This window comes from Hypanus sabinus, chromosome 6 (genome assembly GCF_030144855.1).
Source record: "Hypanus sabinus isolate sHypSab1 chromosome 6, sHypSab1.hap1, whole genome shotgun sequence".
NCBI lineage: Eukaryota > Metazoa > Chordata > Chondrichthyes > Myliobatiformes > Dasyatidae > Hypanus > Hypanus sabinus.
In genome coordinates, this window is record NC_082711.1 from 82,444,878 (window position 1) to 82,458,686 (window position 13,809).

The following is a 13,809-nucleotide window of genomic DNA, read 5'->3' on the forward strand; positions in this document are numbered from 1 at the left end:
CCAATATTTGCTAGCAGGCCATAGGTTGCCTACCCCTGGTCTAATGAATAACAGTTGCTATAGACTCATCCAGGAAAGTTGAACTGGGGTAAATATCAGCCATTATTCTACTGAACAGTAGAAATGTCAGAAGGGGCAGAATGGCCCGCTCTTTCTTCTAATGCATGTTAACTTTTCCTATTGGCAAAACAATTAAGAAACAGGGGTGTAGAATGAATGCGACTGGCAAAACCAAAGTTGAAAGTAAATTTTATTATCAAAGTACATATATGTCACCATATACAACCCTGAGACTCATTTCACCAAATGATGCTAGAGAAAATTCATTTTTTTGCATTACATTTAGATTTTACTTTGCTAGGTGTAGTAGTGGATGTGGATTCAATTTCATCATTAAAAGAGAGATAACAAGTTTAAAGGAAATAATTTGTAGTGCACTGGGTGGAGGTCATGGATGTTGTACCAATTTGATTGATCTTACATTGTAAATATGGCCAAATGCTCTTTTTCCATTGCTGTAATCCTGAGAGACAATAAAGGTCAGTTGGGAAAAGTGGCACCAAAAGTTATTCAAAGTTAGTGACTCTTATTTGCCACTTCTGGGCAAAGGAGATTTAGATATCCAGTTATAAGTGTCTTGCAATGTTGTTCAAAAAAGGCATTTAATTAGGGGGACAAAGTTCTGGAATTTTATCAATTCAAGTACGGGGTATAAAATCAAGGAAGCCTTGTTGAGTCTTCATTAAACACTGGTCCACCCTCAACTAGAATTCTGAATTCAGTTTTGGTCATGTCATTATAACAGAGGATGTTAAAGGAATGGAGAGGGCCTAAAACTTGCAAGAATGGTTCCTAGGATAAAGGACTCCAGTTGAAAAACCAGAAAAAAAGTGCCAGGAGAGTTTTGTCTACAGATGTCGAAGGGGCGATCTGACACAAATGTAAAAATTATGAGTCGTTAGATGAAAGAACAGACAGCTGTTGCCATTGTAGAGGGATCACGGACAAGTTCTCACAAGTATAACAAATAAAAGTATTAATAGTGGAATGGGAGGTTTTCTTTTAATACATGTGTGGCTGGAATCCAGAATGTATGTCTACAGATGTGGTGAAGGCAGATTCTATTGCAGCTTTCAAGAGAAAATTGCACAAGTATAAAGGGAGACAAAAATTGAAAGGCTACCCGATAGGGGCAGGGGGTTGGAGCCAGCAAGTTGTTCAGGTACAGAGCTGATACTGACACAACAGAATGAACATATTCCTTCTCAGCATCTTTGATGTTTTGGATAAAGTTTGTTAGTTTTTCTACTAAAAAAAATACGCTTATCACAGTAACCAATTTAGTTTTCCTTTTCTGGAAATTGACACTGATTCCTTCACTAATGCTGAAGTTCATAAAACAATGCTCTATGAGATATTACGTGCACAATCAATTAAAAGCATTTAAATTATAAAGAGCTTTTATTTAGTCTTAGGCAATGACTGAAAAACAGAATATATTGTACAATGTTAAATTTTCTATTATTTAGGTTCTTGTACAATCAGAAAAAACTAAGAAACAACGATAAAGCAAATCTGAACTATTCAAGAAACTGCAGAACATGGAACATTTTCTAGATTTACAGCTCAAACATCACATTGTTGCTCAACATCAACTACACTTTCTAATACTTTTGCTAGCAAAATCATGTTCTTTACACAGTAATTTACATACTGAACTGACTGCAGAGTTTAAAAAAATGTTTCAGCAACATTTAGATTGTGGAAGTAACCACCATCTTTGGCCAAAAGGACAATCAGGGTTATTTTACATGCATCATGATGCAGATTTATTGTACTTTAGGAATTAATTTGCATGTTTCTGTGTAAAGCTGTGAAATAATTAAAATGAAATTAGATCATTTTCAACCTACAAATACACTATCTCAACATGAAAAAAATCTTCATTTATTTCAGGAGTTAAAGTTTCTTAAAGGCGAACAGCTGCCAGTTCAACTCTGCATGTGAAAACTTTAAATCCAATACCATCAAGGAAGGTCAAAAATGAATGTAGCTGACGCTCAGTGGGAAAATCCAAAGAAAGCAAATATTCCAAATTCTGTAAAACAAAATGTCCTTTTCAGAAACAAATCCACATAATTTGAATCTTTAATAAATGTTTAAATACTCCACTCCAACTGAACTCCAAACTCCAATGCCCAAGCTATAATAGTGTGCTAACCAACTCTCAGCATAGCACCAATTTTAATGTATTAGATATTATGGGTTTAGTATTTCTGGACTAATTCCCCTAACCAAGCAGACTTGGAGGTGTTATCATGCTTGGGAATGATTTTCAACAGTGAGGACTGTAAATCAGGTCAGGCTGGATGGGAAGATGAATACTACTGAATACAGAGAGATCCTGGATAAAAATCTGCAGGTTTCTGCCAGAAAGCTTAAACTGGGGAGGAAGTTCATCCTTCAGCAAAGAAACAATGGAGAGGCTTCATATGAAGAAAACTGATGTCCTTGAACAGCCCGGTCAGTGATATAGTAAAACATCTCTAGCAAGACCTCAAAATTGCAGTCCACCGCCTTTCCCCAACTAACCTGGCACAACTTGAGCAATTTTGCAAGGGGCCCATCACATTGTGCAAAGCTAACAAGAGACTTATCCTAAAAGACTACTGGCTGTAATAGCTGCATGATTTACTTCAACTGAATACTGAGCAAAGGGAAATGAATACCTTTGAATTGCTGACATTTTGCAGTTGTTCATGCATTACAATTTTCCCTGTTCTTTTGGGCTTTGCTAAGATTCACAAATAGAACTTCTCAGTTAAATTGATCAAAATCCCTGGTTGTAATACTCATTTATGTGAACAAAAAGTTGGTGGCTCAATACATTTTCAAGGTACTGTATAATTGATGAAAAGTTCGGACCATCTGAAAATTGCAAGGAGAATCCCATACTCAATTGGTCAATATTTTCATTCAAGTATGAACTTTAGAATATTTACATTTGGCTGCATAATTGCACCATTTTTGAAATTAACTTTGTTAATTATAAAATTAAACTACTGAAAACAACATTAATAAAATAAAAACAAGGAAATCTGGAACAAGGATGCTGGAAATTCAAGCAACACACACAAAATGCTGGTGAAACACAGCAGGTCAGGCAGCATCTATAGGAAGAAGTACAGTCAACATTTTGGGCCGAGACCCTTCATCACGACTAACTGAAAGAAAAGATAGTAAGAAATTTGTAAGTAGGAGGGGGAGGGGGAAATCCAAAATGATAGGAAAAGACAGTAGGGGGAAGGGGTGAAGTTAAGACCTGGAAAGATGCTTGGCAAAAGGGAAACAGAGCTGGAGAAGGGAAAGGATCATGGGATGGGAGGCCTAGGGAGAAAGAAAGGGGGAGGGGAGCATCAGAGAGAGATGGAGAACAGGCAAGGAGTGATTGTGAAAGGGACAGAGAGAGGAAAAAAAAGGGGGGAATAAATAAACAAAGGATGGTGTACGAAGGGGAGGAGGGGCATTAACGGAAGTTAGAGAAATCAATGTTCATGCCATCAGGTTGGCAGACGGAATACAAGGTTTATCCCTTTTGCCAATCGCCTTTCCAGCTCTTAGCTTCACTCCTCCCCCTCCTACTTTCAAATCTCTTACTATCTTTTCCTTCAGTTAGTCCTGGCAAAGGGTCTTGGCCCGAAACGTCGACTGTGCTTCTTTCTATAGATGCTGCCTGACTTGCTGCGTTCCACCAGCATTTTGTGTGTGTTAATAAAATAAACTCAGGTACGTGTAACCACTGTGTTCGTGATGACCAGATTTTGTGTGTGTGTGCATGGATTTCATTTTGTTTTAACCACTCATGCACCAACAGCAGCTTTTCGACATTTACTAATCGTCTTATACTCCAATTGATTTCTTGATATTTTCCAAAAATTGCCAAAACTCATTTTCTCTACAATCAAGTTCAGTAAGAAAATAAAGTAAGTCATGATGTTAAGATAATCCACTTAACTTCATGATGACAGCTGTGAGATGACCTGGGGTAACGGGGAACCCTGATGTTGTTACAGGAAAGCAAAATCCATAATCAGGGACCCCCATTCATTCCACTAATATGGCTTATTTTTAATTTGAAATAAAACATGAGTTTGAGGGTTTAAGCGCAGGGTTGGTGGTAGCATGGTGTGTGGGAATGGGAAAGAATATTATTTACTTTCATTTGAGCACAATTGTATATATCAAACAGAGCAAAGAGGACCACTACTTAATTCTCTTTGCATTGCACCTCAGTTGGTTAATCTGTTCGGAGTTGCTGAGTATTTAAAGAAAATTGAAAAAATATAGTTGCTAAATATAAAAAGTAACAAACAAAGAGAAAAGATACATGACTCTTGTTGTTTGTGGTGCTGCAGCAATGCCATGTTTAGAATGAACACCAAATATTCCTTTTTACATACCCTTCCTATCTTTTTAGCGACCATAATAGGTGTTGTCTGCATTTCTTCCCCAGTTTATATCCTGTGTATTGGATTTATAATCTGGCGAATAGCCCCTGCTCAAGGAAGAATGTAATGCAGAATTTCTGTAAGGAGTGGCAGACGATAAGTACAAACTAGAATCATTAGATTGTCTCATGTTTGTTGCCAAAGTATCCTGCTTCCAATCGTAAACACCTAAAAACAAGAGGAAAAATATATTGGTAGATTTTGTTGTAATAAAAAATGGAGTACGACTCGGTCTGAAAATTCTCCACACATTCCATCATGAATTAAGCAGTGCAAGGCAGTATCAATTGCAACAAGTTAAATTTTCACATTTGAAGATGAGACAGGCATTTGAATTTAAGCTATAGGAAATACTTGATCATCTCCAGAAAGGTTTATGTACAAACACCACAATTACTAATAATTTCATGTGTTCTCATAAACACATTGGTAGAAATAAATTTTTACAAAATATCTTGATAATTAAATTAAGTCTTCGTTAGTATTTAAAGTTTTTCAGGACAAGTATAATTGATTAAATAGTTTAGGAAAATTACCAACAGAATGTGGTTCTACTTACTTAAAAGTCTTGCATCTATTTGCTGATCTGGAAGATCCAGTTCATGAGCCAAGGGTGTGTATTATAAACCCAAGGAAACCTCAAGCTTATGAAGAATTTTCTTTGAAGAAATGTTGAAGCCTTCACCCTCCAGGACAGGAGGAACTCTTTCTCTCCTGACATTTAAACTGATTCTTCCTTGGTTGAAAAACTTAATTTTTCACACTTTTAAGTGCTGCAAAGGATAAATATGCTCCTTATCCTTTGTAATGGTTAAGAATGTGAAAAATTAATTACATTTCATTCATTGAATTGTTTATATTTTGAGTTAGAAACCTGTGGCAATTGAATCATTGATCCAAGAGGTTCTTAAAGAAAACAATAGCATGTAGCAACTTTTCACTGAACTACAAAGTTTGACAGGCACGGCATACTCAAAGTACCAAACTCTTAATGATACTTTAATTGATGCATAGGAACACCTGCCAATTGAAGGAACTGGTTACAAAATCACTCTTGCCATTAACTGATATGTTCAACTATTATCAGCCTCTACATAAACTCGAAGAGTATGCAGAAGAAACTGTGCTTTGAAATAGGACTTCACTCCCTTTCATAGTTCATTTGTTATTATGTGCCGTATCGTATGACATGGACAATCATGGTCTTTCCATGACCATGATTGTTCTTGGCAAATTTTTCTACGCAAGTGATTTGCCATTTGCTGTCTTCTTCTGGGCAATGTCTTCACAAGATGGGTGACCCCAGCCATTATCAATACTCAGTGATTGTACGCCTGGCCTCAGTGGTCACATAACCAGGACTTGTGATATACATCAAGTGCTCATACGACCATGTATTACCTGCTCTCATGGCTTCACGTGACCCTGATCAGGGAGGCTAAGCAACTTGTCCAAGGGTGACCTTCAAGCTAGCGGAGAGAAAGAATACCATACACCCCCTTTGGTAGAGACGTATCTTCACCCTGCCCCCCTTGCATAGTGTCACACTCAAATGGATGCCCTGAAAAATTAGGCAAAGGTACAACGAAAAGGCTATTGGTATTTTGCACATAGAATTATGTGGTAAAACAGGATACACATGGTTCCATTTGTCAGATGCAGACAGTTTTTAACTGCCATCACATTGTTGCGCTGATCACTAAGGGCTTAAAGGAACCAGCACCACCATAGTAACAATAGAACAGCTGTTTAAAATGCTGCCATGCAGTTAGATGAAAACATGAAGTTTAGAGATCACTCATGTAGTCTGAGCCTTGATCAGATGCTGAAGTACACGTGGTCCAATGCCACTCAGAGGTACAAGTGTGCTAGCTGCCGGCAGATCAGAAGCATCATCCAGCTCACAACATTGTTGGTTTAATTGGCATCTCATTGTCAATCCTTACTATGTATCTTTACATTTCAAGTTATTAATGGAAGTCATAGGTTGTACCCAAAAGCTCCAATTTAATCCAGCAATGTTGAATTAATGTAATGAACAACCTGTGACAGCATTAGGTGCATGGTTGATACTGTGTAAATGACATCCACATTTAGAAGCAATCCACATAGAGGTGTCCAGGTAAGTACTCTATTGGGTGCAATTTCATTCTGAAGCAATCACTGGTATAACTACCAAAGTTAATAATTGTCTTCATGCACAATGGATTTCATTTTCTGAAAGTAATTTTAAAAATATCCAGAACAGCGTATTCTGCTGAAAGCAATAAGCAAATGGCATTTGCTAATGTTCCTCGGATAAATGCTAAAGCTTAATATTGTGCGTATATCCCGAGACTAAGGAACACTGGTCAAATTCATCTGCCTCCAAGGGATTTTGACAACTGTGCCTCAGCACATGCAGAAGGGCAAAAGCAATTCCTTGCATTTATCATTTTCTTTTGTAATAGATTTCTAAGATTTCCAAAAAACTCAAATGGAAACCTACAATGTCACAGTGTTGCTTGATCTTATTTAACTGACATGTTGCAGCCACATAATTTGAGCCAGAAGTTTGATCCCATATATCCCTATATATCTCAGCTCATATATTTGAAATGAAACCTGTGAGAAACCTGCAAAATTTTGGATTTCCATTTCTGCCAATTCCTCAACATTACAGAATGCTATAAGCACTTGTAATACAATCCCTACACGACTTTCTTGATCTAATGTTAAGAATATCTGTTCAATAAAGCCACATAAATCTGATATGGAACAGAGGTCTAATTCGACCAAATTCACTGTTTTCTTCCTTGACAAAGAACCAAATAGATAGTAGTAATCCTTTTCAAGAGTCCCAGTGATTGATGGGCAATTATATTCATATTGGTCCCAATAATGGTAGTGATTTCTCCACAACTTATGTTGCCTTAAAGGCTTAAATAACTTAGCCTCAAAAATTTTGATCTATTAAAGGTAAATGTATTCCAATTTAAGATTGTAAAGGAGAGATTTTACAGTTGGGAACACAGCTCCAAATCCACTAATGGAAGACATTTCCCAAGTGCATCAAATTTTATGTGTATGCAAGTAATGATGTATGCCAGATCAACTTATGTCAGTTTGCTTTTGCAGACCGACACTCAAGGACCCAGAAATGGTCTACAAAAGTACGTTGATATGACAAAGATTGAAGTAAAGAATGATGCACTCCCCATTTAAGCAACTACTGAGGTATCTAAAATCTATTAAGCAAAGGCAGGGTTTGAAGGGGTTTTCTGGACATTAGAACCAGTTACTGCAAATGTCCAATGTTAACGATGATCCCTCTCCAACAACTGGCATTATCAGAAAGTAAAATTAAGTGATTCAGTCTTCAAGCATTTTAGCTACAAAAGTTGAAAGCCCTTAAATCCAAGCAAGGAAAAGGCAATTTTTTGCATCTGGAATTTCAGCTCCAAATTTACCAACACTTCCATGGTACATTTTCATGAGTCTAAGAATATACCAAAGATTGGCAAAGCTATAATAACAAGTTGGTATAGCTTGTGTCAAATATTTCTTAGGCAACATGGAGCCGAATAGTGGGTCCTTGATCTCAGAAACTAGATACTGATACTAGTAAGATGACTGCAGGTTTGAATACTGCATTTACTTGAATTGTTTCTGAAATAGGATTGGGTTAACATTCCAGATCAAACCAAAGCACATCATAGTGATCTGAATGTTTGATCCAAATTGTAATCTTGAATTTTTGTTTTTAAACATAATAACATAATGTCCTTATAACTTCTTGAATCACTTACCTGAAAATCATAACAGAACTTCAGGAAAACAAGAGTGATCCACTTAAGTCAATGGAAAGACCATCAATATTCTAAGAGATAACATGGTCTGTATGGTGTCACCTGTAAATAGAGATGTTGCTGATAATGTTCAAACTGAATTACCTCTGTAGCTTTCTGAGTCTCGTACCGCTGAAGCTGACACATCAGGATTATATCTGGAATAGCCATCTGGTGTACCGATGGATCTTGTGGTTCTCTGATCCAATGTTGCCCTTGAGGATGGGTCCTTTGAGGTTGGGCAAGGGAAAAAATGTTTGAAATGGACACAGCAAGAACTATATGTAGATAGTGTTTTAGTTAAAAACAAAGCATAATGTTTCTCCCCCGAAAGAAAGAAATCAGTTCTAGTTTATTTACCATAAATTAAGATATTCAAAACATGTTAGGCTGATAGTAAGAATTTTTTTGGAATTATCAAATATCCATGGTAATCAATACAATCAGACTAAGACATCTGAGTTCACAGAAACAAGAGAGATCCAAAACGATATTGATTTTCAAACTTCTTTATTCAATTTACTTTTCACTAAGCAAAGGCAATTTTAAAATTAATAGTGAAAACATGAAATTCTGAAGTCAAAACTTCAAAACAATTGCTTCTTTTGTTATCCAATGCTGTGTTTGAAAGATTCAGCAGGCAGTATGGCAATAGTACATCAATGGAAGAAACTCCCATTGCATTCAAAGACAACCTAGCTTTTGCATGGAAAGAGCAAATCAGAAAGAAATACCAGGTGTGTTTGTAAAAGACCAGCAGAAGGCCTGAAGACTTCTCACAATATCCTTCACTGCTGCAGGTTGAATACACTCCTGAAATATAATCTGTAAATCAGTTTCATTTTTTTGCTGAACAATATTAGATACTTGAAGTTCCATAAGAGATAAATGTATCGGCACCAATAAGATTATATTTAATTCTACCAATCTTCAATGGCATTTGCTCTGGCAGTAATTCACACAAACATAAAATGTGTTCATGTGAAATCTTTCCATGTGTTCCATCTTGCTGGACAAAAAGTTTCATGAATCCTTTGGTTGTTCCATAAAGTATTGATTCAGAGTGTCGTATCAAAAATATTCAACATTATCCACCAAAATTCTGATTGGTTTTAGACCATCATTTGAAGTTTTTGGAGTCAAAGAAACTCACAGTTAAGAAACAGACCCATAAAGGATAACTTTTGGACTTAAAGGGTCAAACATTTAAGTGAAGATAAATACAATCAGCTAAAATTGAATCAGTTGCTTTTGCAACTGATGATCTCTTTTGATTATGCAGGTATCAAATTATAAATTATGGTTTACAGCACACAGAGTTTCATTGAAACCCACTCCACAACGCAAGGCTGAAATGGAAGTAGCAGCAGAGGAAAGAAGTGTTTTGGTGAAATATTTGGTGCTTAGAACACCAGTAAATAATACTTAAGATTGCTTTTTTTTAAAAGAAGTAGTCATGGGCATTTTGACTTTTTTTAAATTCTACTCAGGGCTACAGAAGTAACAGAAACAATATGCATGCTTAAGTTATATTTCATATGCCACAACCATTTTCAAGCAATGCTAAACTTGGGGCTGAAAATGGATGCTAGCTTCTGGTGAACACAAAATTTTACCTCTTTTCTCCACATAAACCTGAACCCAAGCATTGAATTACCTTTGATACATACCTTTGGATAAACTGCAGAGTTGGAGGTTCAAGTCAGATTTCACGATTGAGCTCTTAATACTCCAGTGCACCAGTACAATTATTATTATTCGTAAGAGATAGTTAAAATTACTGTTAAAGATTCCATGAACTGAAAATGTTAAATAACTAAGTGCAGGAAATATCCTGGAAATTCAGCCAAATCCTTTCCTCAAGATAGCAAGAAAATTGAGATAGCAGAGACTGCAGATGTTGATATCTACAGCAACAATCTTCTGGAAGAACTCCTTTGGCCAAGCAGCAACTTCCTGTTTTGTTAAAAGAAAAGCTGTCCAGTAACTGCAGCACCCACACATATATTGGCATTGCTTATCAAAATAACCACAAGAAATCCAACTACAAACTGGGAATAAAATAGGCTGAAGCTTTCCCCCATGTGCAAAGGTGGAGAAATCACTATGGAATTAAAACCTGATAACATGAACATAATAAACTTTTATCAGGAAGCTGTATGTTTGCTGCTTGAATTGAGCAGAATACATCTTCCAATTCGAACACAGAGAAAGGAGAAAAGGAAAGCACAAATATTGACCTGATTAAATTGGATAATGTCCATAACAAGAAGAACAGAGAGAAGTAAAATTTGGAAGCAGTTTTATCTTGCTCACACAGGATTATGATCCAGAACCCATTTTCAGGAAACCATTAGGAAACCTGATGCCAGTATTCCAAAGCTATCGGAGCAGGGATAGAAGATGGAAGTTTATTTCAAAATCTCAGCCAAAAAAAAACTTTACAACTGAACAGAATAGCAGCATCATTTCAAGGTAATCAGGAGGATTCTCCAAAATTCTTCAAATTTAGCTCTGAATGACATAGGTCTCGGTTTGATGGAAGGTTTTCACTTAGAAAAGTTGAACAGAAGATCAGGAACTATTGCTCATAACATTTTGTAAGATTTAACTTACATATAATCTATTCAGCAGCAACATTTTAATTGGAAAAACTAAGAGTTCTCCAAGAGAGTAGTTGATAAAGATTAAACACATTTTACTGCAACCCTAATATTAAGTTTCATTTATCAAGACATTGAAAAAGGACATACATACTAAAAACATCTTGATGGTTTTTGCCAAAATTACTTTTTATTAAAATAACATCTGTTCTGAAATGTATTATAGCAAATCTAATATACTGTACCTTTGTCAAATTTTATTCAGAAATGTGGGATAATAGTTATCTTGTTTACTTGCACATCTTCAGTACTTTGTCCATTGTTATGAAGACTATCAGTAATCATCAACAGCAATAAATCATTATTGTTGATAGCATGCAAATTACTCTGGAGAAGGCATTCAACTAAACAAAAATCGAATCTATTTATTCTTCTTTTGACTTTCCAGTGCCAATTTCGTTGTAGTATTTTTCCAGTTCCAGATAATCTTGGTGCAAATAACACTTGGCTCATTAAAATCAGATTTCCGACTCTTCTGGGAAAGTAGTCAGCCGATTGTGATTAGAATTGGACCAAGATAAAGTCAGCTCTGAACTAATATTTTTCTCCCTCTCACATATCACATTCATTCCCACCCACCTCTCAGCTAACAAACTAACTTGCTCTAACATTTCAATTTTGATGAAGGAGTTTGTAATCTGAAACAATAATCCTGTTTCTATTTCCACATATGCTAACTAACCTGCTCAACATTTCCAGAATTTTTCAGATTTTATTCCAGTGGTCTATTTACATTGTCTTACAATTTTAACGTTCTTTATCCAGAAAGGTAACAGTTATTACTGATTGCTAGCCAATGAACCGATTATCCATTAAATATTAATTGTTTGTTCAAATGTTGAATTCAATACTGTATACGTTATCAAAATATCTTTCTCAAAGGCGCATTTACTTTTAGGATAGTCTACCATAATGTAAGAATTATAAAGAGACTCACAAATGAAAGAGCATTTATTCATGTCCAAACAAGTTGTGTATGAGGGAACTACATTCACTCTACTTGAAATACTTGTGGTATTAGTTTAAGTATAAAGGGAGAAAATAATTAATAAATATAAAAAATTGGGGAAATAGAAGATATTGTTCAAGAACTCAAACGCTACATATATACACCTTCTATTAACTAAAAAGATGTTGCAGATTACTCAGATGTCTATAGTAAGAGAATAAAAAATAACAAAAACAATTCTGAATTTGAAGATGTGCCCTCTTCTACATTCTTGCTCTAGAGCCAGAGTAATAATTGTGAAAACAGAACACACAACTATACAGTGCAGCTGTAGCTCATGGATCATCCTGAAGAACAATTTCAAAATACTCACAGTTTCTTTCCTTTGATAGTAACTGATTAAGGCAGCCTTGAAAGTGTTTGTGACCTTCAGAACAAAACTGGCATCATCTTCAGTTCTTATCTTAAAATTTTGCTGCAAATAAATAGTTGTATTTTCACATCTGGAATTAAATCATCAAGCTATACAAATTGAGAAAATACCATGGGTGATTACAAATTTCAATGTCACAATTTGCCAGCATCAGCGAAGCAACTGATTTCTTAGCACCATTGTTTTTCAAATACATTCTGAGATCACACCTAGGAATCTGGCAACCAGTAAATCGTAACTAAATGGGCAAGAGAAAGTTATTTTGTGAGCATCTATATATTCTACATGAACTATTCTCGGACTCTGTTGGCTCAGTTGGAAGATGGAAGGAATGATTCAGAGATCATAAGGAAATAAATTGGGACAGGAATTAAATCACTCAATTCTGCTCTATTATTTAAAGAGAGCATGGCTGAAATGATCCTGATAAAGGGTCTTGGCCCAACATCGACTGCTTACTCTTCCATAGATGCTGCCTAGCCGGTTAAGCTCCTCCAGCATTTTGTGTGTGGGTTGATCTGATTATGTATGGCCTTCTGCTCCACTTTCTTGCCTATTTGCCACAACCCCAATTCCCCAAAAGATTTGGATGTGTTCGAGCAAGAGATTTTCAAAGATTCGTAATACATTGGGAAGAAAAACATCCTTATTATCTTAAATGGGTGACCTTTTTTCCCTGCAACTTTGCTCCTTTAGTTTTAGATTCACACATGAAGAAACAATCTCAGAATCGATCTTTTCTAGTTCCCTCAGGATCTTTGTTTCAAGAGTTCACCCATCATTCATTGAGATCTATCCATTGTTTTAAACTCACTGATCCCCTTTTTAAGGGAGGGAGGCAAAAGACAGGAAATGCGAGGCCAGTTAGCCTGATTTCAGTGGTTAGCAAGACATAGGAGTCCATTATTAAGGATGAGGTTTAGAGGCACTTGGAGGCACAATATAAAATGGGCTGAAATTATCATGGTTTCCTTAAGGAGAAATCTTGCCTGACAAAATGTGTTGAGATTCTCTGAGGAAATAATAGGCAGAATTGACAAGATGCCACATGAGAGTACTAAACAAGATAATGGAGTGGAAATAAAGGGGGCCTTTTCTGAGCGGCTGATGGTGACTAGTGGTGTTCTACAGGGATCGGTGTTTGGGCCGCTACTTTTCACATTATATGTTAATTATTTTAATAATAGAAGTCATGGCTTTGAGGCGATTTGGTGGATAAGTGGAGATAAACTGAAGCAGGGAGTCTGCAGAAGGACTTGTACAGTGTCCAATGGTCAAAAGAGTGGCAGATATAATAGAGTAGGGAAGTTTATGGTCATGCACTTTGGTAGAAGGAATAAAGATGTAAACTTGTCTAAATGGGAAGCAAATTCAGAAATCAGAGGTGCAAAGAGACTTGAGAGTCCTAGTGCATGATTCCCTGATGGTT

At 36.2% G+C, this 13,809-nt stretch overlaps 1 protein-coding gene across 4 annotated transcripts in view; it reads right to left on the bottom strand.

Moving 5' to 3' along the window:
* Positions 1–232: 232 nt before the first annotated feature.
* Positions 233–13,809, bottom strand: part of LOC132395630 (uncharacterized) — an 81,038-nt gene continuing 67,461 nt past the window's right edge. For all 4 annotated transcript variants that reach the window (XM_059972506.1, XM_059972507.1, XM_059972508.1 and 1 more), the window contains 4 exons: positions 12,321–12,422; positions 8,441–8,564; positions 4,461–4,676; positions 233–2,098 (listed from right to left, as the gene is read on the bottom strand). In XM_059972506.1, the coding sequence (XP_059828489.1) occupies positions 4,474–4,676; positions 8,441–8,564; positions 12,321–12,422 (429 nt within the window). In that variant the 3' untranslated portion in view covers positions 233–2,098; positions 4,461–4,473. The remainder of the gene's footprint in view (positions 2,099–4,460; positions 4,677–8,440; positions 8,565–12,320; positions 12,423–13,809) is intronic.